We start from the raw sequence: 22,208 nt of genomic DNA on the forward strand, positions 1-22,208 counted from the left end.
CACAGAGAAGGGCTCTGGTGGCTGGGGAGGCTGCAGGGAAGGGCTCCGGTGGCTGGGGTGGCTGCGGGGAAGGGCTCTGGTTGCTGGGAAGGGCTCTGGTTGCTGAGGAGGCCGCAGGGAAGAGCTCTGGTGGCTGAGGAGGCCACGGGGAAGGGCTCCGGTGGCTGGGGTGGCTGCGGGGAAGGGCTCTGGCAGCTGGGGAAGCCGTGGGACACTGCACTGCTAAAAACAGAAGTGTGGCAGAGGAGGCATTGCTTGGGCATGTGGAGAGCCTGTAGGGTACATATCCTAGCATTCAGGTGCATAGGGCGCTCTACTCTTCTCACCTAAGCCATGCCTCACCATGTACTGTTTACACCCGTGCTAGCTGGTGCCTGTACTCTACACTCCGCTGCAAGTGTAGACGTACCCTACATCACTCACAGTCTGGCATAATTGATCATCTCTGCTCCATACAGCTCCTAGGCTTGAGTAGCAAGGGAAGCTGCAGATCAGCTGGTGCCTTAGCAGAGTCAGATGGGGGCTCTGGGTTGGGATAGTGGGGGTGCTGCAGGGAAAGATTGAGTGTGATTAAATGAGCTGTGTGAGAGGTGCAGGACTAAAGAGCTGGATCAGGATCAAAATGCATTGTCAGAGCTGTGTGTGGACCCGGACAGGAGGAAGGAAGGGGTATTGTAGGTAGTAATGGGAAAGTCCTCAGCAGAACTGCAGGGCAGTGTAGGACTAGAAAGGGAGGCAGTGCTGTGAGTCAGGGTGGATGGAGCTGCAATAGCAGTGGGATGTTGCAGGTCATAGTGGAAGGTCATTAACACAGTGGGCCAAAGGTGATTAGGGGCTTTGGAAAATCCCACAAGGTGCCTATCTGCATCTTTAGGCACCTAAAATCGGGCCCACTGTGCCTAGCTCTAACCAGAGCCACCACTGTTTGTTTCATGAGCACTGAAAGCTTTGGTCCATCCATCCATCTCCCAAAAAACCCAAAAGCTCTCAATCCACAAACGCATGGCTTGAGCTGTAGGTCACTGTCAGTTCTGCAGCTGCTTCTGCATGAGCACGGATGACGGCAGGCTACGTCGTTCATTTGGCCCCTCACCTCCCAGCTTGCGGCACTCTCCTCTGTGTAGCAGGAGGAGGGGGTGGATAATGCCATGGAGACGCTCCAGGGCAGGGGTGGCCAACCTGAGCCTGAGAAGGAGCCAGAATTTACCAATATACATTGCCAAAGAGGCACAGTAATACATCACCAGCCCCGCCATCAGCTCCCACCCTCCAGCCCCCAGTGCCTCCCACCCGCCAGCAGCCCCACCAGTCAGCACCTCCTGCCTGCCACAATCAGCTGTTTCGCATGGCAGGAGGCACTGTGGGGGAGGGGGAGGAATGACGGCATGGCAGGCTTGGGGGAAGGGGCAGGGGTCTTGGGGGAAGGGGTGTAGCGGGGGCAGGGCCTGGAGCAGAACAGGGGGTTGACCAGTGAGCACCCCCTGGCAAACTGGAAAGTTGGCATCTGTAGTTCTAGCCCCAGAGTCAGTGCCTATGCAAGGAGCTGCATGCTGAAGAGCCGCATGCTGCTCCGTAGCCACAGATTGGCCACCCCCGCTCCAAGGGAAGGAAGGCTGCAGGGAACTCTACTCCCTTACACGTGCTGGGAGCAATGGGATGCTATGAGTCTGAGACTTTCCAGTCATATTTATTGCCGCTTACTTCCCCATCCCCTGCAGGGCACAGCCTACTACGTCCAGGTGTCGGCCTACAACATGAAGGGCTGGGGACCCCCACAAGCCTCAGTGCCAACTTTTGCTATCCCCTCCAGTAAGTACGAGCATGGGGGACTGTGGATATGGGAGCTGCTGCTTGCCTCGTGTGAACTGGTTTGGACTTCTGGGTGGTTGTGGATGTTACAGGCCTGACTCCCATTTATAGCAAGAGGCCACTTTGCACCACTCTGGCAGGCAAAGGGTGCCTGAAAGTGGGAGCAAATGACTTCTACTCACTTTAAGGCCCCTTTACACTTTCCAAGCAGTGTAAAGCAGCTTTATGGTGAATGAAAAGTAGAATCTAGATATCTATCTACTTCTAGATCTCGAGATGTATGTGTAATGGAAATAATATAGAGATCTAGATCCAGTTTTAGATCTATGTGTATAATAATATAGAGAGATTTGGATGTAGATGTATAATGTGTGTATGTGTTGATCTATATATAAAACTAGATGTAGCTCTGTATATAGAACATATATATAAATAATAAATGGATCTCCATTCTGCTATGTGTGTATAATAATGGGTGTATACATGTACAGTAATAGGTATAAATAGTACAGATAGTGCATCTGATTACCATTTACACTGAAATGGCTGTACGCTGTTCTGGCAGTGAATATAAATTACATTTAGACTCACTTTAAAGCCTCTTTACAGTGCAGGACCAGTGTAAAGCTGCCTTAGCATAATGAGAATCAGGCTGTGCGTGTGTGTGCGTGTGTTTGCATTATATGTGTGCATATTGATATAGCAGGTATGTATAAATGGAGTTGAAGTTAAACAGACTACTGGTTTATTTTTATCTTCTTTAATATTACTCCCCTGTATACAAATCCCTCGCGTTCCCAATGTAATATAGCCAGGCACCTCCCTGGGTGTTTTTAAAGCTCCTAAAAATAGTGCCAAATCCCAGCCAAAGTTAACAGAGCTGAACTTTCCATGGAAAACAGCAGTGTGCCAGACAGGGGGGTTTAAACCAATTTAAGGTACAGCTAATGTAAAAGACCAGTCAGCCCTGATTCCCCCTCGCTCAGTAGCTCTGCCACCTCATAACCAGCTGGAGCTGGCCAAAGGGATTATTTATTTATTTGTCTAGGTGCATTGTGCTCTCAGCACTGACTGGTCTGAGGAAGCTTCAGCTCCAGGGGAGTCCTGGAGGAAGACACTGGAAAGATTTTTAAACAAACAGTCAAGAGCAGCAGCAGACACGACCTTGTTCTTTACCTTGATTTGTCATCTCCTTCTCCTGGCCACAGCTGTTAACGTCTGACCACTCACAGTTACTGTTGGGTGGGTGTGTGGCATGCAGGTGCTAACCATGGCCAGTGTCTCTCCAAAATCTGAACTGATCCAGAGAGAGAGAGAGAGACAGGGCGAGATGGAGAGCGAAAGAAAGATCTGTGCTGTCTCTGAAGAATGACCCAAGATCAGTCTCTAAAGCCTACTTGCTGCCATGGGACAGTGCAGGTTTTGCATGGCTGTCACAAAATGGGCTCCCACAAAATGGGCTCATAAGAGAAAGGAACATCTGTGTTATTTTTCCGCTGAATCTTGGCTCCCCTCTTCTGTACTCTGTAGCTTCACAAAATATTGGTCCTGATCCTCCGCGAGTGTCAATGTGCACGGCTCCAGTGAAGATAACAGGGCTGCATCCATTTGCATCCTCTGGGGATCTGGCCCAGTATCCCATGCAAGGCATGTAGTTTCTCCTGCCCAGTGAGCCACCTTGGTGACTTCTGTTTTTCTCTAGGCAGCAATGCCTCCCAGCTAGTGTCACTAACTGAGCTCCAAGGGTTGCTCATTTCATCCCATCCATCTCGGGAAAGCGTAGCCATGAGAGGCCTGTGGGCAAGAGAAAAGAAGACAAAGAAGGCTTTCTCACAGGCTCCATAGACCCCTATCCCATGACTTGGCTACAGTAGTTTGCTCCTGCCTATGGAGTGGGCAGATGGGGCAGCTATGAGGTAAAGAACCATGTAGCATGCTGTGACTTCATGGAGACCTGACATTGGAGGGTGGGGTAGAAAATAGAAGGAAACAGCTGTTCCTGAACGTTAGCTGTGAGGCTGAAAGAGGGTAGCTGAGGCTCCATCAGCCTGAGGCAGCTTCAGCACTGGTCAAACCTACACTGGGGTAATAGTCACCCTCTTTCCCCATAGACTGGCGGGAATATGATGGGAGAGCACCAAGGCGCAGGGGACAAGCCGAAGCCTTAGATCACCTTCTCAGCCAGGTGAAGACTGTGCACCAGCATTGTGTCTGCCATGGTGAGTCCGGGTCTGCAGGCTGAGCAAAGCTCACAGTTTCTACAGCACAGGCTAGGATAGCATGTGAGCCAACCCCTACTAGCTAGGAGGAGTTGCTCCGAGGGATGAAATTAGACTAGATAGGCGACAAGAGGGATAGTTCTGGTAGCTGAGTTTTAACACTAGAATCAGTACAGCTTGTCCCTCCCTACAGCATGTTCCTTTGCACATTAAAGTACTGTTCTTGGTGGGGTGGTGCCCCTTCAGAAGACGTTAGATGGCTTTGGGGTGGGCCTGCCCCCCTCCACTTGCATTGCTTCTTAGCAGAGGGAGCTACTGGGAATCCTGGTACACTGCTGGTATCAGCAGGGTCAGAGGAAATGGGGAGACAAAGCCATTGCCAGTTTCCTGTCTGAAAAGACATGAAGGAGGCAGCCAGGGAAAGCATGAGGGAGGAGATTGTAACCAGCTTCTCTTTAATGGTGAGGAACATCCAGAGGCTCTGGGGTGACTGAGATCTGCACCCCAGTCCTGGTGTGTCACGGAGGCTCCTTTGAGATCACTAATATTGCTGGCTTCCAGAACAGCCTTTCTCATTGTACCTCTGCATTTCTGCTCCCAGTTCTGGAACTGCAGAAATCTCACAAGCATGTAGCAAGTTAGCAGAGAAGTGGGGCTGGTATCAGGCTGTAGAGCCTTTCACCTACAGGTCACTGGGTCAAACCCAGCCCTGGATCCATGTGGGGAAGCTTGCATCACCCATGTACCATATACCTGGTCTCTGATTAAAGACAGAACTGTCACCCCAGCACCATTCACTGGTACTAAGCATTTCCAGGGTCAGCATGCTGTGGTGGTGGGCACTGTACAAATAGCACCCCCACAACCCGATTTACTGTTCTCTATGCTGCCTTGTTCTCCAGAGTCCTGCAAGAACCAGACACAGAGCAGGAAGCACTCGGTCTCCAAAAGCCTGAAGCACCTTTTCCACCCTGGCAGCAAGTTCTTAAAGACTCTGAAAAGGTAAGTGTGGGTGAAATGGCAGGGGCGACCCTCTGCTCAGGGTGTCCCTAGGCCTCTGCCTGCCAGAAGCTGGGACTGAATGACAGCGAATGGATGACTCAATAAATTGCCTGGTTCTGTTCACTCCAGCTGAAGCATCTGGCACTGGACACTGTCAATGACGAAGTGCTGGGCTAGATGGACCATTGGTCTGACCTAGTATGGCCGCTCTTATGTTCTAATATCTGGGAGCATGTCTCCCATCGTAGACTCATACCATGCTGTCATGGTATAAAGCGGCCTGGACTTGGCTTCCTGCATGTGATAAAAACAAAAGCAAAACTTAATGAAAAATCTGGGCTTCAATAGCAAAAGCTGTTTCTGCTCTTGAAGGAGATGGGCTCGTCCTCAGGGATGAGCCAGTCAGCAAGGGGAGCTGGCCACTGGCTTGCATCGGCACCGGGGACAGTGGACCTCTGAGGGGCTGCAGAAAACAGTTATTTAGGAAATCTTTCCCCTTGCTCTTACACACACCTGCTTTCCCTGCTTTCCTGCATCTCGAAGTCCCTGCTTCTAGGCTCCCCTGTGCACTCTGGGAGAAACACCTTTGGAAACTAACCTACCCCGCAGCAATAACGGGCTTTCTCCCAAAATCTATCTCCTTTCTCACCACAGGGGCCTGTATCTCACCTCCATCTTCTACAAAGATGACAACATCCTGGTGACACATGAGGATCAGATCCCTGTGGTGGAGATAGATGACACCTACTCCTGCCTACTCATGCAGGACTTCCTTTGGTTCACCAAGGTAACACATGTGGCTGCTCTGTCCTGCATGCTATGGCCTTAGCACATGTGATTGCAGGCCACCTTTCCTATGCCGCCACTGTTGAGGCACTGGTGAAATTAGGGCTCAGGGCAGTACACCATCCAGTTAAGTGCTTTGCTGCAGGATTCTTTTAACAAGATCAAGGAAAGACTCAGATTTTACCCACCAGTGTCTGAAGCCAGCCTTGTTCCATTTCTATTGCTGAGTAGATGTAGTAGCCCCATAATGATTTACTTCTGCAGTTCTTTCACCCTCAGCTAACTGGATCTGGGTTTGTCCTGAGGGCTGAGGTTTAGCTGGATTGAGAACAGTTGCACCATGTCAGAGGCAGCCTAGGTGGATGAAAGTAGTGGGTGCTACTTCTGTGACTTACACCAAGGATTCAGACCACTGCACATTCAGACCACTGCAGCTCCTGGGCTTCCCGATGTTGTCTCTGGACATTTCTCTGTGATGCTACCCTCATGTGTTCAATACAGCCTGGCTATAGAATACCATAGAGAGCTCATTGCAGTGAGACACTGGCAGAGCCAGCATGAATCAAGCTGTATGACTAGTGCCAACCTCCAATTGGCAGCCACTGACACCAGTTGGGGTGACTGTTCCAGGACTGTAGCTCGTCCCATTTTCTGTACTAATGGAGAAACCTCCTGGAAGATGCTTCCACACAGCCCAAGCACTGACGACATGCCTGAAGCCTTTAATGGAGAAGAAACACAACATATCCGCTTGCAGTGGCCCACATAGAACCCCGCTTGTGTTTGCCCATTGTGTGCCACCCATCTATGCTGCTGCAGATTTGTACCATCTTTCTCTGAAGGGATATTCTGCCTCTTTGTCAGCAGCCTTGTGTTTGACAGTGTCACTGCTGCCTTTTGCTGCAGCAGCAGCGTTGAAGGACCAGCGTTGTCACTTCCGTAGGCTCATGCAGAACTAGGCATACAGGATACCACTGTAGTGCAGCGTGTTCCGGAGGCAGCACTGAAGTGGTGGAAAGGGACGCTGCCAAGTAGTTCAAGACCAGCATTTGATCTCCCATATCTTAAAATGGTTCTAATCTGCTGAGGAGCACCCTCTGGGATGTCCCAGATGTAGGTTTAAAAAGGCCTCAATTGCAGAGATGTTAAAATGCACGGACAAAATTTATGTAGGACCTACACAAATCCAGTGTTTTATTTTTGCTCCTGTACTGTGTAGCTGTCCCTCGTCTCTGAGCTGTGCTGACATTACTGGGGGTTGAACAGGTCTCTTGGGTGACAGGCGTGTTATAAAATCCTAGGTGGGGGTGTGTTGTTGATGGCTCTGCTCCATACACTGCAGGTTGCTTGCATGTGGGATGAGATCTTGTGGCTGCGTCAGTGTCTCACCGTCTCCCAGTCATCCTGCTCCTGTGTCCTGCAGACGCGCTTCAAGATGCTGCTGGCCATCTCACAAATGCAGGTGGGAGGAGGTGCATGAGAAAGAAGCAGTTGGCCCAACAGCCCCGCTGTGTGGGGCATCTCTTATCGAGACAGGCTCGCTGTACCAATCCAGTAATGTCAGCAGGGGGACATTCCGACCTGGGAATCCTACTGCAGTATTACATGGACGTGATGCCGTGAGACACACCCAGTCACTCCCTACCCTACTTGGCAGAACATAAGGACCTAGTGTGTGATAGACTAGGAGATCCAATTTGGATGATAACTAGGGAGATCCAAGTTGGGTGATCCAAGTTTTGGGAGATCCAAGTTGGATGATAACTAGGGCCCTACCAAATTCACTGCCATGAAAAACCCATCACAGACCATGGAATCGGGTCTTCCCTGGTGAAATTTAGTCTTTTGTGTGCTTTTACCCTATATTATACAGATTTCACCGGGGAGACCAGCATTTCTCAAACTGGGGGTCCTGACCCAAAAGGGAGTTGCAGGGGTGTCACAAGGTTATTTTAGGGAGGTTGTGGTATTGCCACTCTTACTTCTGTGCTGCCTTCAAAGCTCGGAGGCGGGAGAGCGGTGGCTGCAGGCCGGGAGCTCAGCTCTGAAGGCAGAGCCGCCGCCAGCAGCAGTGCAGAAGTAAGGATGGCCTGGTATGGTACTGCCACCCTTACTTCTGCGCTGCTGCCTTCAGAGCTGGGCAGCTGCTGTCTGAGGGCCCAGAGCTGGGCAGCTGCTGTCTGAGGGCCCAGCTCTGTGGGCAGCGGCAGAGAAGTAAGGGTGGCAGTACCATACCAGGCCATCCTTACTTCTGCGCTGCTGCTGGCGGCGGCTCTGCCTTCAGAGCTGGACTTCCGGCCTGCAGCCGCCGCTCTCCAGCTGCCCAGCTCTGAAGGCAGTGCCGCCGCCAGCCGCAGTGCAGAAGTAAGGGTATCAGTACCACAACCCACACTATAATAACCTTGTGACCCCCACCCTCCCACAACTCCTTTTTGGGTCAGGACCTCTAAAATTACAACACCGAGAAATTTCAGATTTAAATAGCTGAAATCATGAAACTTATGATTTTTTAAAGCCTATGACCATGAAATGGACCGTGAATTTGGTAGGGCCCTAATGATAATCCCGGGTTTTAGCCCACCAGTCTTACCAGTGCCCTGGACCACTATCGCTTTCTTTGTCCTCTCCAAGTCTGCCAGGCTAAATGCTGCAGCTGAGGGGTGTAGGGTGGTATATGAAGAGGGTCCCCCATGCATGCCCCGGCCAAGACTACATAGACAAAGGATGCCCATGCCCTTCATAACCCACCACTCCAGCCCCCTCCCCAGTCACAGAAACAGCCTCCTCTCAGGATATGGAGTGGCTAGCTTCCTGCAGAGCCAGGTCAGTCAGTGCTGCCCCATAACAAGTCTCCTATCTATGTCTATGTCTATGAAGGGGCTGCTAGGAATCCAGGACCTGGGACAGGTCTTCTTTGAGCCAATCAAAGACAAGCAGGGCAACATCTTGATAGTGACACTGAAGGAGGTGAAAACCAACCAGACCTTTGAGAGCGTCCGCTGGGTCCCACTCTCCAAGCTGCAGACAAGCCGCAAGTCCATCTCCTCTCCAGAAGAGCCCACCTCTCTGGATATGCTGCTGATAACAATGCAGGTGGCCATTCTCATGCCAAAGGAGGGCTTGGAAGGGGGGAAAGGAATCATGGAAAGTTTTAGGAAAATAAGGCTCAGGAGCCGAACTGGGCTCTGCATCTCCTGAGCAGTCTGTGGCAAGTCCCCTCAATGTGGTACTTAGTTCTCCAAATACTTGTTTACCTTTTTTTTATACCAGTTACTCCTTTTGCTTCCCTGGTCTGTTTCTTTCCCCAGCCTGTTAGCAAACCTCTGCAAAGAATTTCCCCTTCCCTGATGGCCTGGCCTTACCTTTGTCTTTGCACCCTCTGATTCTCGTACTGCAGCCTCTCTCCTTTCTCTTCCCTTCAGACATGTGTCTGTCTCAACAAGATCTCCTCAAGCACCTGTACAAGGGGCTCTTGAGGCAGCTGACACAAAGCCACTGTCAGTGCCAGCTAGGATTAGCAGCAGGCAAACCACAAAAAGTTTGGTTGTGAGGCTCTCGAATCTCAGGGGATTGCAACATGGGGCTGGCAATCTGACAACAGGCTCTTTTGTGTGGTTGCCAGTCCTTCTAGTTCTCTGCTGTTGGGGCGCCGGTCCTGGCTGAAGACTGGAAGTGCAGATGAAATGACTGAACAGAACTCATTCAAACTGCACACGCGGTTCAGTGTGAGGCTGAGGCCTGGTTTGGTTCTTAATTTATCCAGGTCTGTTCACCCCTCTGCCTAGGACTCCGAAAGGGCAAGTTTCCCCAGAGCTACCCCTGACAGCCCCAGTTCTGCCATTGTCTGTCTGCAGATTGTGTGTAGAGGTAGAGAGGAAGAGTGTGAGGGAGAGTCCTGCCATGTGAGATGCTTTATGTTGACCTCTTCTTCCTCCTCAGGACAAACTGGCTTACCACCAGAGAAGCAGCCAAGCCCTCGTCCCAGGCCTCTACCTGGGCTATCTGAAGCTCTGCAGTGCAGTAGACCAGATCCGAGTGCTGGTGCCTGAAGAGTTACCCAACATCCTTTGCCATGTGAAAATTCGGACCAATCCCAACATCTCCAGGTGGGCATGCACAGCAGCTGAAGTCCTGAGTGGCTTAGCTTGGCCAGCCAAGATCATTTCTCGAATCCAGACCCCAAAATCCCACCTTTGCTGCCTGCCTCTCCCACACTGTCATCCCTGCCGTTAGCTTTACATTCTGCTCCAAACCCAGTCCATGGCTGCCTGGGACATCCAAGGCACCAGCTGCTCTGTGAGCTATAATTAAACCATGACCCAGTGCTATCCTCTGTAGTCAAGATTTAAACCAAGGCACTGTGCTCTTCCCTCTTGCTCTTTCACCAGCTAGGAGACTGTTATGAGGAGCTGCTGGCTACCGTTTAGATGCCTCCCTGAAGGAAGGTGAAGCTTAGGCTGCATTTCAGGGATGAATGCCATGGTTCACAGTACATACCTGCTAATGCATGCTCACTGACACGTGGCTGTGGACAGTCCTGAACGATGGCAAGTCTCTGGTTTCTCTCTGTGATTGTCTCTTGTTCTCCAGGGAGGAGTGGGAGTGGCTACAGAACCTGGCCAATTTGGAGGAGCCAAGTCCCACCGAGCCAGAGTTTGAGACTTCCCAGAACCCCTTGTATCAGGAGCTCCAAGGGGCCATTAAGGAGCTAGTGAACCTGGTAAACATCCCCCTGCAAGAGGTAAAAGTGGGAGCTGAGGGGTGTGGGAGGAATGGCGGGAGCTGTGGTCCACACAGCCTGCTGGCTTGTGCCGTGGCAAACCAGCTGTCTCAGCCTCTGGAGGCGGGACTGGCCCCTTTGTGGTTAAAGTGTTCATTGTATTCCCTTGCCCCACAAACTGAATTGAGTTTGTGGGGCTACAAGCATGTCTCTGTCCCTGCCCCAGAGGCAGAGCTGGGAGCTGCTCTCCGAGTTCGGCACCTCCTCAGTAACTGCCCTTGGGCCCAAAACAAAACAGTTGTGTTTTGATTGGCAGTAGCACCTGGCTCTGCCTGAGGCAACTTGTTTCAGGTCACTGCAGTGATGGGACCCCTCTTCCAGCTAACCTCTGGTAGGAGCTGGACTCACTGGGGCACACTGAGAACTGATCCCTTTTCCTCCATTCAATTTCAACCCAGGGTCCTGATTCAGCAAGGTCCATAGGCAGGTGAGCATCCTAATGCTTAACATTAGGTACATGCATAAATACCTTGCTGGATTGGGGCTGAGGTCACTGCCGAGGTGGGTGGAGGGTCTCTCTCTCTCTTGGATTTTGCTCTAAAGAAGTCTAAAGAAGCAGCATAGAGGCTATCGGAGGAGGTGAGGTGTCCAAGCTATCCCAGAACAAAGAGGATTTGGGATGGTAGTACAGCATAACAAAGCAATGGAGCCTGGCACCTGGGGAGTAAATGATGGATGCCAATTATCTCCCCAATGGGGAGGTCCGTTGGGAGCCTTTGTCATATGGGAAGTGGTGACGTTCAAAGCATGCTCAGTGGGCAGGGGAGCGCTCTGCCATCAGCCATGCTTTGGGACATTTCTGTCTAAGACGAAGAGGGGTGATGATTTTGCACTGCTCTGGTTACACTGGTGGAAATAACGCATTGTTCCTGCTTTTCTCTTTGAATGCTGCAGGCTAAAGATTTCCGTCTGTACAGTCAGGAGGTGCTAGACTTCGGGGGACAAGTCTCCTTTCTCCTGCTGCTTCCTCCATCTGATGACGTCTGCACTGCCCCGGGCCAGAACAGCCCATACACCCCTCGCTCTGGCTTCCTCACGCTGCCTCTCCAGATCTTTGAGCTAGGTGAGAATGTCAACAGAGGAAGCCCAACCATCCCTGCCTCCTGTGTCCTCTAATCTTGGATCTGAATGTGACCTGCACAGTACTGCTCCAGAACACCTCCATCTTGCCCTTCTCCTGCCTTCCTTCCCCTTCACAAGCCTTTGGGCCCTGCAGTGATAGGCAGTGCCTTCCCCCTCCTTAGGGGCACGTTCCCCTGCCCTAACAAAGCCAGCTGGGAGGAGTTAGCCTTCCAGGGGTTTAGAGAGTCACCTCAGTGCTGAGCTCCACCACAGTTAGGCCAGGAGCAACCCCACCTTAGAGAGGGCCATTGGAGTTCCTGGAAGAGGAGCTTTTAGAGTCTGGTGGGGTGCAGATCCCCCAGGGAAGGAGAATGTGCAGAAGGGGTTCTCAAAGCTTCTCAGGTGCCAGGGAGTGGGTGGGAACTCACACTGTTGTGGGCTTTGTGATTGTCTTGCCTGTCCTTGGTAACAGGAGTGCTGATACCCCCATGGAGAGGTGGGTATCTTCTCCCATGTCGCAGTGATCCACCTTGATCTCTCCTGTGTGGTGGAAGGGGAAAGTCTGCTGTTGTCCTTGTTAAGTGGGATTGTCCTGTAGTGTCTGCAGGAGCCAGGGGCTCCAGGGGAGAAAGCAGGACTGTGGCTCCAGAGAAGCAAGGCGCTGGGATAGCTGCTGTAGGTACAAAGCCTGCTTTTGCCACGCAGCTTGCTGATGAGGGCAGACTGAAATGGCTCAGTCTGCTGGGTCCACTCAGGGCTTACAAGAACGAGCCTTTTGCTTTTGTAGGTGGTGCTGCTGAGTGAGGTCTTTCCAGCTGCCTGGACTGCTAACCACACTAGCTTGTTCACCCCCCAGCTCTTCAGAGAGCAGTGTGATAGATGCTAGCTGCACAGTGACAGTGAATGGCAGGTGCAGCAGACATTGCCTCTCTCTGGTATCCCAGCTCAGCCCCCCGTCATGCACTCTCTGAATTCCTCTGGGCAGCCACCAGGGGGAGAGAACAATGGCTGCCCCTTGTTACAGCTCAGATACACCTGTGAGGAGGGCCAGTCCCTCCATCCCGTTCCAGCAACCTCCATAAAGGATGTCACTTCTCTGAAATAATGCTAAATCCAGTACCTGGACCTGGGCTAGCACTGCAGCATGGGAACCGTTGCAGAGCCTGTGGTGATAGCAAAAGATGGGCCTTTGTCCATACTCATTCAGTCCTGCTTTCCCCAGCTGTGGGTTTCACCCTCAGTAATGGAGAACACCCTCCCCTCATGTGGTCTGGGCAGAATTCAACGTTCATGTGTGTGCAGTCCTGTCCTCGGAGTCCTTGATGCATCTCTGCCGGGTTCAGTCTGTTCACACAGCATCAGCCATTCCCACCTCGCAGTGCCCCTCCCACCATCGCATGCCCTTCCCCTCTCGCCTTTTGCTTTTCCAGTTCACTTCTTCACGTATGACCGAGAGTTCATCAGCCAGTATTGCCAGGTGTCCGCGCTCCTGGAGCTTGAGTCTCTCCTTTCCCAGCAGAGCCTCAGGGAGGCCTTCTCAGACGCTGAGCTCTCCACAGCTAAGCAGAGGCACCAGCAGGTTCAGGACTACATACAGGTGTGTGGTAGAAGAGGGGCACAGTGGGTGGGTCCTGCTCTGGGCTGGGCTGCCATGCCAGCATTCTGTTCACCCTGTATGGGTTGTCCAGAGGGTCCCGTGTCCATCATCAGATTACCCACTTTAGGTTGGTATGATCTGGCATGGATCTCCCTCTGCCAGCTGTGCATCATCTACAGCTCACAGGCCCAGAACCTCAAAGGTATTTAGGCTCCTAGCTCCCATTGGAATCAATGGGCATTAGGAGTTTAAAACTTTTGAGGCTCTCGGCCATTTCCACTGTAGTTATCAGCTCTACTGTCCTGCATCTAGGTACTTTTACGGTGCTTCTCTGACCTAGCAGTGATGGTCTGCCGGGGAAGTGGCTGCAGCAGGTGCTCTGTCAAGCCACCCCTGCTCTGAAGCAATGCTCCCATTAACAATGCTAATGGCAAGCCCAGGTCTCCCACTTGTTCTCATAGCCTGAAACCTGCCCTGCTGGGACTGGCTTTGGAAGTGCATGCTGGGTATGCAAATGCAAAGAGCACGCCATGCCTTTGCTTCCAGAGTTTCCATTGTCAGAGCAAGGAACTCTTGCAAATGGGACAGGCTTTGCAGAGGCCATTAGGTGAGCGTGGTAGCACATTGCTGTGCTTAGGGCGCCATGCTGGGAGCTAAGAGAGCTGAGTTCTGTTCCTGACTCTGTCGCTGACCTGGTTCCAGACCACCGTCACCACTCTGTGCTGCAGTTTCCTCTTTTGACAGGGGAGAGGAAGCATGGCCCAGTGGCTAGTTCATGGGAGATCTGGGTTCAATTCCCTGGTCTGCCACAGATGTCCTTGATTCCCCTCTACAACCGGGATAAGAGCCCTGCCCTACCCCTGGGGCATTGTGAGGGTCAATACACTAAAGATTGTGAGGCACTCAGATGCCTGGCATGGGGGCCAGCTCAGTACCTGAGATGTATAGATAAATTCTCACCCCACCTTTACAAAGTGCTTTCAGATCAGCAGATGAAACACCTTACACAATTGCTACCTGCTGTTATGTCCAAGGGATTCTGGGACTCATGAGACAGCAGTGCCATCCTCTGTCTTTTAGCATTTAGGGACGTGTGACCTTGCCTGTGGTTGTTTGGGGCCAGGGAGAGACCTGTTATTTTTTTTAAACGGGTTCTTTATCTTTCTCCCTGGCAGCAAATGGAGGAGATCTGGCGTGAGATGCGCTGGATGATGGACGCCTTGCAGCATGCCCGGTACAAGCAGCCATCTTGTGGCGTACCTCTCATCTGGTTTCTCAGTGAATCCAGCAGTGCAATGAAGGAGAAAACACAGTCCACATCATCGCACCTGGACTACCTCCCCTCACCTACCCCATCTCCGGAAACCAGCCGCAAGTTCAACTCTGGTAAGGGATCCTGGCGCGTTATGAAGCACCTAGTCAGGTGGTGCCTAGTCAGTTCATGTTTTATCATACAACTGGGAATGTTGCAGCTGCTTGTAAATATTCTGTGAATGAAATCTGACTGGTGAGTTTTCAAAGTCCAATGGGTCTGGCATTCTCCGATCCTTCATGGAAACCTATTTCAGGTTAGAGTGGAAGGTTTTGCTACCCAGATCCCATCTGATGCTTGCATTAAGGCTATGAATAGAAAAATGACTCTGTAATGATGGTATCTAATTATTCCACATATGCTCTATATGCTTTATTATCCTTTATTATTATTATTATGGTTCCTAGAAGGCTCATTCATGGATCTGAGCTCCATTGTGCTAGGCACACACACAAAAAGATAGGCTCTGCCCCAAGCAGCTGATCATCTAAGTACAATTTCAATAGCTTTCATACCCAGTTGGCTCAGCTCACAAGTCATAACAGGTGCCTCTAAGTAACAGCACTGCAGACTCCACCTGGGATCTGGAAAATAAATCTAGGTGCATCCTGTCTCCAATACCATCACCAGTGATAAAGGTTTGAGGAGCTGGGTTGGAGACCCACATCGCAATTGGCTGCCTGGAATCACAACATAGCCAACAGCTGCGTTCATGAATCAGGGGGTAGGCTAGATTCCAGATCACTCAGATGGCTTGGCATATTTCTCTGACTCCGTGCATAGGGCTCTGAAAAGCAAGAGGCAGCAGACAGCTGCAAAGCCAGGGTGGCATTTACATAGCTGAATGAGTACCATGAGCCCCATGTTAAGTAGGCCCTGCCCATGAGCGAACGAGCAGCCCTGGGAAGGAGGAGTCAAAGGTGGGCCTTGAGAACTCCGACACAGTGGCTTCATGGTCTGGGGGGCGTTCACCAGAAGTCAAGGAGGAGGGTGGAATGTTCGCTCAGAAAGCGTCATTTTTCTGCAGCTCTCATGCTGAGTGAACAGATCCATCTCCAGCTGTGCAGTGTAGGGGAAAAGGACCGGGAGCTGGAACAATGCCAGCAGTGGGGAGGACTGAAGCCACCTGGTAAATGTCACATTCTGGTTGTTCAAACTGATATTTAGTGGCTCTGATTTTAATTCTGGCCATAGGCTTTCACTAGTAAATGTCAATAAAAGCTGGAAATCAGGAGCCTAGAGGATAAAGCTATTTCTTGCCTTCAGACTCATAGATTTGCTCACTTGTGACCTTTGCAGCCAGACATTGACTAAATCAACTTACCCAAGGTAGAGGCACAAAGTAGGGGGGTGATGCCTTCTGGTTTTTGCTGCCTGGACTCCAAATCATACTCAGACAGCTTCACTGGCCTTTTGCATTGACTCAGAGAAATGATGACCCTACTCTTCCTTTTCATTCCCAGCAGATTCCCACGGGATCTCGGATGAGGAGGGCTCGTCAGAGGTGTTCCTGGCTACAGACAGCGATTATGATTCCAGCAGGGCCCAAAGCCCCAAGGAGCTGGACCTGGTTTACTCCTCGGGGCCTGAGTGCTGTGGCAGAAAAATTGCCCGAACCTTGCGGGACAGTGCCCCTGACGTCCTGCAGAGCCATGAACTCAAAGCCCCACCGCTGCTCCCGGAGGAACCCCGGCCACCCCCAGAGCTGTATGACAGCGACTTTGTCCTCCCCAGCCGGCAGATTGAGCTCCTCCGCATCACAGAGAAGCGTCAAGCCTACTGCGTCCGCACTAGCAGCTTGGATTTCCCCAAGCCCCTCTTCCAGGTGGCCAGGAAGTCCTGTCCTGGCTCCGTCGATAGCTCCCCAACAGAAACCAGGACAGCGGGCCAGTGCAGCTTGCTCAGGCTGGAGACTGGCTCAGCTTTCAGCCCTGAGCACAGCCGGGCTGTTGAAAGCTCTGAACCTGTCTTCCGCACGCGCTCAGCAGAGTGGACTCGCACCTTCCAGGAGCCACCAGAGCCAGGATACATAGCAAACCGGGGGAAGAAGCCAGGCTCAGCCACCTTACGGGTCTGTCCTCAGTACGAAACCGGACTGTCCAACGAGACCAGCGTTAAGGTATCACCGTGCTCCCAGGGCAGCAGGAAAGTCTGCTGCGAACAGCAACAATAAAGCCCAGCTTTGGTGATGTAAATAGGGCTTGGGGGGGAGCACTTGATGAGGGGGCTCTTTGCCCGTAGGCCTGAGAATACTGCCTTTGTCCAACCTTCCCACTGAGGCTTTTCTCCTTAATATTTTCTGCTCTTGCTGCTGCCATCACAGCTGCTTCACAGTGCAGCATGGCCACTGACGTCCCAGCAGCCTGAGATGACAGGAGCTGACACCCACTGTGTCGGCAGCAGTACCCCACCTCTCATGTGCCAGTGCGGCTGATCTGATGCTAGAGATGGCAGGAGAGTTAAGGAGCAAGGGCCAGGTAGACAGGCCTGTGCTGTTCCCAATGCGTGCAGCCTTGCCAGAAGCTGGGGTTGATGGAGATACTGGCCGGTGCAGAAACCCTGTGTCCAGGGAGCTCATTTCGATAGGGGCATGCATCTTCCCTCCCTCCCTCCCCTCCTCTAATGCTCCACCACTCCATAGTCCACGGCCTCCTTTCTGGGCCACTAGAGAGTTGTTTAATTCGACAGATGCAATGCAACATGACAGAACAAGGAGCAATGGTCTCAAGTTGCAGTGGGGGAGGTTTAGGTTGGATATTAGGAAAAACATTTTCACTAGGAGGGTGGTGAAGCACTGGAAGGGGTTACCTAGGGGGGTGGTGGAATCTTCTTCCTTAGAGGTTTTTGAGGTCAGGCTTGACAAAGCCCTGGCTGGGATGATTTAGTTGGGGATTGGTCCTGCTGTGAGCAGGGGGTTGGACTCGATGACCTCCTGAGGTCCCTTCCAACCCTGATATTCTATGATTCTATGACTCTGTGTTTTCCTGGGTCACCATTCCCACAGTATATCCTGGGTCAATGTCCCTTGCAGTGATCCCATGGCTTATCCTGGGTCACCGTCCCTTCCCCAGTGTTCCTGCTCTTTATCCTAAATCACTGTCCCTCCCCCAGCCTTCCTGCTCTTTATCCTATGTCATCGCATCCTCCCCCAACCTTCCTGCTCTTTATCCTATGTCATTGCATCCTCCCACAACCTTCTTGCTCTTTATCCTACGTCATCGTATCCTCCCGCACCATTCCCGCTCTTTATCCTACATCATTGTATCCTCCCCCATCCTTCCTGCTCTTTATCCTGTCATTGTATCCTCCCCGCAATTTTCCCACTCTTTATCCTGGGTCACCGTCCCCTCCCCCCCGCCTTCCCACTCTTTATCCTGGGTCATCGTCCCCTCCCACAGCCTTCCCGCTCTTTATCCTGGGTCACCGTCCCCTCCCCAGCCTTCCCGCTCTTTATCCTACATCATTGTATCCTCTCTGCAGTATTCCCGCTCTTTATCCTGTGTCCCGTCCCCTCCCCCAGTTGATCCTATGTAGCGAGCCCCTCCCTTCCCTCAGCCCCCAGGGCCAAGTAGCTGTGCAATCAGCAGGGGGCCCCTGTGTGGGGAGAAGGAAGAAGGGTCCTCTCCTCTCTTACTCCGAAGAAGTTGGCAACTAGGCTGCTCTTGCTCACGGAAGTGGGACCACTCTCCCTTCACTGTAAGGACAGTTTCCTCCCCATCTATGAATCCCGCTCCAAATGACCCTTCCTAGCTTTCTCCATCAACTGACTTCAGCCTGCCGTACCCTTCTGCCCTCCCGAGCACAGGCTTACTCCACTCCTTCAGCCTCAGTCTTCTCTCCGGCATCTCTCCCAAGTCTGAGCAGGGAAGGGCTGTGTTCTGTCCCTCGCACTGGCCCTTCTCTGGTGTGGGCTCCCTTCCTCCCTTCAAGACATGGAGCCTCTTTCCCTTTGAAAGTATCTCTTTCACTCTTCTGGGAAAGTGACGGGTCTGACAGAGCAGCCTCTGCCGCTCCTGCCCTTGTAACTGCAGAGAAGGACAGCACTGACGTCTACAGGTTTTTCTGGCCCTCGAGGGAGTGCAGATAAGGAGTGCTCTCTATTTATCTAGCAGGGAGTTACAAGCAGAGGATAATGTGACTCTTTGAGTTTATTTTTCCTTTTCAAAGTGACCATCACTTTCTGTGCAAACTGAGCCTGCCCCTTGGGGTCTGTCCAGTTGCCTGGCTTTTGGTGCTGCAAAGGCAGGACGCGCCTGCTTTAAAGCATTTTCTGCTGTCCCCAAGGATGCCAGGCTAAAAACACAGGGCTGGGTGCTCAGCTGCTGCAAGGCGGCTTAGCCCCACAGGCTGGCTGAGGAGCTGCACCGCACCACACTGCAGGGTGTTGCACGTAGCTCTCATGAGTGTGCCAAGGGAAACGGGAGCTTGGCGCCCCCGTGCTGATGGGAAGAGCTGCCTGCTTCAAACCCTCGGGACCAACCTGTGCCTCTGACAGGGTAGGTCTGCACTTGGAGCTGGAGAGGTCATGTCCAGCACAAGGCGACATACTCACACTAACTCTGATCCAGCTGGTGCACTAACAGTAGAGGATCGCCCCCCAAAGTGGGAGAGGCTAGAGCTGCCCCGAGTCCATCACCATCCAAGACAGTGAGTATGTACTGGAGGTGGCTAGCCCCCCCTGCTGCTCTTGCTGCCATGGCTACCCTCAGTGCTTAGCGCACTAGCTGGACCAGAGCTAGCATGGGCATGTCTCCTCGAGCTGGTCATGACACCTCCAGCTCGCAGTGTAGACCGTAGTTGACAGCCCCAAGCTGAGAGGAGGTTAGCTGCTTGTCAGTGATCTAAAATTCAGAGGGCAGTCCCCATCAGACTGTCTCAAGGACAAGAAGGACAGAATTAGCCCCCAGCTAGGGCCCTAATCCTGCACATGCTTCACATTGTGTGCAAGCGTTTGCAGGATTGGGGCTAGGTCCCTAAGTCCTTTCACTTGCAAGGGATCTGCCCAGGATGCATTGGTTCATGCCTGCGGGCTTGTGACACCTCCCGGTTCTCTTATTCCCCGCTGACCATCTGTCTCTCTGCCCCTGTCTTTCCGCAGCTGCACATCACCACTAAGATGTCGGCAGAAGAGGTGGTGAAGCTGGTGGTGCTGGAGATGAATGAGGTCTCCCGGAATGTGCTGGGCAACGTAGACGCCTTCTGCTACAGCGAGGATCAGCTGGATCACTTTGGACTAGTGTTCGTGTCAGACGACACCGAGCAGTGGCTGCCCGATGACTTCTTACCCCTCTCTCTCCACAATGCCTGGCCTGAGGGGCGGTTCTATGTCCGAATCAAAGAGACATCCCCTCTTTTGTTCCAGTACGGGCCAGCGACCACAGTATGAGAGGAGGGGAATGGACAGGGTAAACTAGAGGAACCTCAACTTCCACTGAGCAAACAGCTCGTCTCCAATGCTTCCTTCCTACTCAGATACCCTCTCATTAGACATCCCCAGGGTGGAATAGGATCACACTGGGCTATGTATTACTTGTTTGTGGGGTTTTTTAACCAAAGACACATCAAAACCTGGTTTTTATGACTGCAAGAGATGAGGGTGGAGCACAGGAGACCTCACAGCCTCCGGGGGGAGCAGTAGCTGGAATGGGACTTTTGAAAGTCAATATTTTGGGGGGAGGGAGGAAGGGTGAGTAGAAAAAAATCACAAAAAGGCAGCAGCAGCAATACATAATTCTCCTCCTCCCCCTGACAATCTAAGTTGGGGATTTATTGAAGGACAAGCCAGAGATTTCCAGGCAGCGCGGAGAGTGTGGATGGAGGAAGGAGGTGGCTTGCAAAGGTGTTGCAGAGAAGATTGTTTTGTTAACTGTCCTTGTTTCTATACCTGGAGAAACACGTTATTGCACACAGTTCTTGGAACAAACTGATTTTTTCTCCTTAAAAAAAAAAAGTGTAAGAGACATGAGAGCTGTGTGAAAGCCGGACATCCTTTTTACTTGTTTTAAAGGCAAAAGGACATCCCACACACACGTGCACACACACACACATTCACACTCACTGATGTTACCACTATAGGTTTGCTACAGAGAATTTCCCACAGTGCATTTAGCAGTGCTGTTGGGTTTTCTTTCTTTTGGTTACCGTTTTATTCTGGTGATTGTGATTGGCCTCTCTTGTATCTCCAATAGCATGATGTTTTGTTAGCGACTAGGTCTCTTGTTAACTAAGGTTGTTTTTTTGAACTCCTGTGGTCCATAGTAAAAATGGCTGTGTTGCTGAGAATGTATCACATTTTTACTTCTCTTGGCCTGATGCATAGTGCACATTTTCATAGCCTATGTTACTGGGATGAGGTTCTGAAGTTAAACTCTGGACTTCCCACAGCCTGCAGACTGTTTAAAAGGACACTGTGTTCCGTAATTCCGTGGAAGGAGGTTTGGCAGGGGAATTAAACCATTGTCTGAACCAGTGGAAACTCACACACAAGAGCATTGTGGTAGGGCTGGAGGATCAGAGAATGAAAAGGATTGTAAACTTACAGTGAAACTGATTAATCTAGTTTCATGGCCCAAGCTGAGAGACAGCAACGGGAAGACAGAACCTAAAGGGTGAACAGTAAGTTAGATGTTAAAACTATTTGTTTGCAGTAATCAAAGGTGTAATTAGTAACAGGATAAGGATAGTATGATTTCTATCTTGACAGTGCCCCTGTCTTCCCCTCTCTGTTTTCCCCTAGGTTAGGCACAGATCCTGTAATGCCCCATTGGGCTCCATGCAGACACAGGCATCACCCCACATTTCAGGATTGGTGCCTTAATGGTTATACATGCAGCCGTTCTGAGGGCTAGCTGCTGCCATCTCTGTTTAAATGTTCTTTTGAATAGCTTTGTTGGATAAAGCCAACAGTACCTCATACAGGTAGATTAGCAGTACATCGCAATGCAAGCCCTTCACCACCAAACATCATAGAATCATAGAATATCAGGGTTGGAAGGGACCTCAGGAGGTCATCTAGTCCAACCCCTTGCTCAAAGAAGGACCAATCTCCAATTTTTGCCTCAGATCCCTAAATGGCCCCCTCAAAGATTGAACTCACAACCCTGGGTTTAGCAGGCCAGTGCTCAAACCACTGAGCTATCACTCCCCAAAAAAAAAACCATTGGCCCAAAGTGAATTCGGCTCAGTAGCCTGTCACTAGACTTGTCGTGGAATCAAAACTAGCTCTGATATTCCACCGTGGAGAGAGGAGAAGGTACAATTGGTATCTAAGGCCCTCATCAGGGCCCATACCACCAGGTATTAATACCTGTCCCCATCATAGTCACGTTCAAAGGTGAAGGCTTGGCTGAGATCCTCAGCTGGTGTAAATAGATGGAGCTCCACTGGAGTCAGCCAAGAAGCCGTCCCAGAGACATTGATGGTATTTTAAAGACAATCTGCAAATGAAAATAAAAAAAGGCATATGCCCGTTTTCTTTTTCCTTTGCCGACAACTTTCAGCAGGATAAAACTGGTCCCAGTTTTCTGGCCCGAAGAAGGAGTAGGATTATTAATCTCAGAGTTCTTCTTTGAGTAGAGTCCCTTATGGGTGCTCCACTTCAGGTGTGTATGTGCCCCATGTGCCTTTGATCACAGTAGCAGT

The 22,208-nt window shown here is 51.4% G+C and overlaps 1 protein-coding gene across 4 annotated transcripts in view; it reads left to right on the forward strand.

Annotated features, from left to right (window-relative positions):
• The window catches only part of LOC311527309 (ankyrin repeat and fibronectin type-III domain-containing protein 1-like), a 433,614-nt gene extending 413,206 nt beyond the window's left edge, over positions 1–20,408 (forward strand). For 3 of the 4 annotated variants that reach the window (XM_084641150.1, XM_084641149.1, XM_084641151.1), the window contains 13 exons: positions 1,719–1,809; positions 3,921–4,028; positions 4,931–5,030; positions 5,685–5,817; positions 7,159–7,278; positions 8,694–8,909; positions 9,756–9,922; positions 10,407–10,557; positions 11,491–11,659; positions 13,089–13,255; positions 14,431–14,641; positions 16,031–16,686; positions 19,666–20,408. In XM_084641150.1, coding sequence (XP_084497276.1) covers positions 1,719–1,809; positions 3,921–4,028; positions 4,931–5,030; positions 5,685–5,817; positions 7,159–7,278; positions 8,694–8,909; positions 9,756–9,922; positions 10,407–10,557; positions 11,491–11,659; positions 13,089–13,255; positions 14,431–14,641; positions 16,031–16,686; positions 19,666–19,953 — 2,577 coding nt within the window. In that variant the 3' untranslated portion in view covers positions 19,954–20,408. The remainder of the gene's footprint in view (positions 1–1,718; positions 1,810–3,920; positions 4,029–4,930; positions 5,031–5,684; positions 5,818–7,158; positions 7,279–8,693; positions 8,910–9,755; positions 9,923–10,406; positions 10,558–11,490; positions 11,660–13,088; positions 13,256–14,430; positions 14,642–16,030; positions 16,687–19,665) is intronic. The other variant, XM_084641148.1, reaches the window with a different exon arrangement.
• Positions 20,409–22,208: the final 1,800 nt, after the last annotated feature.

Source organism: Lepidochelys olivacea (assembly GCF_965140295.1).
Source record: "Lepidochelys olivacea isolate rLepOli2 genome assembly, chromosome: 10".
Lineage (NCBI taxonomy): Eukaryota > Metazoa > Chordata > Testudines > Cheloniidae > Lepidochelys > Lepidochelys olivacea.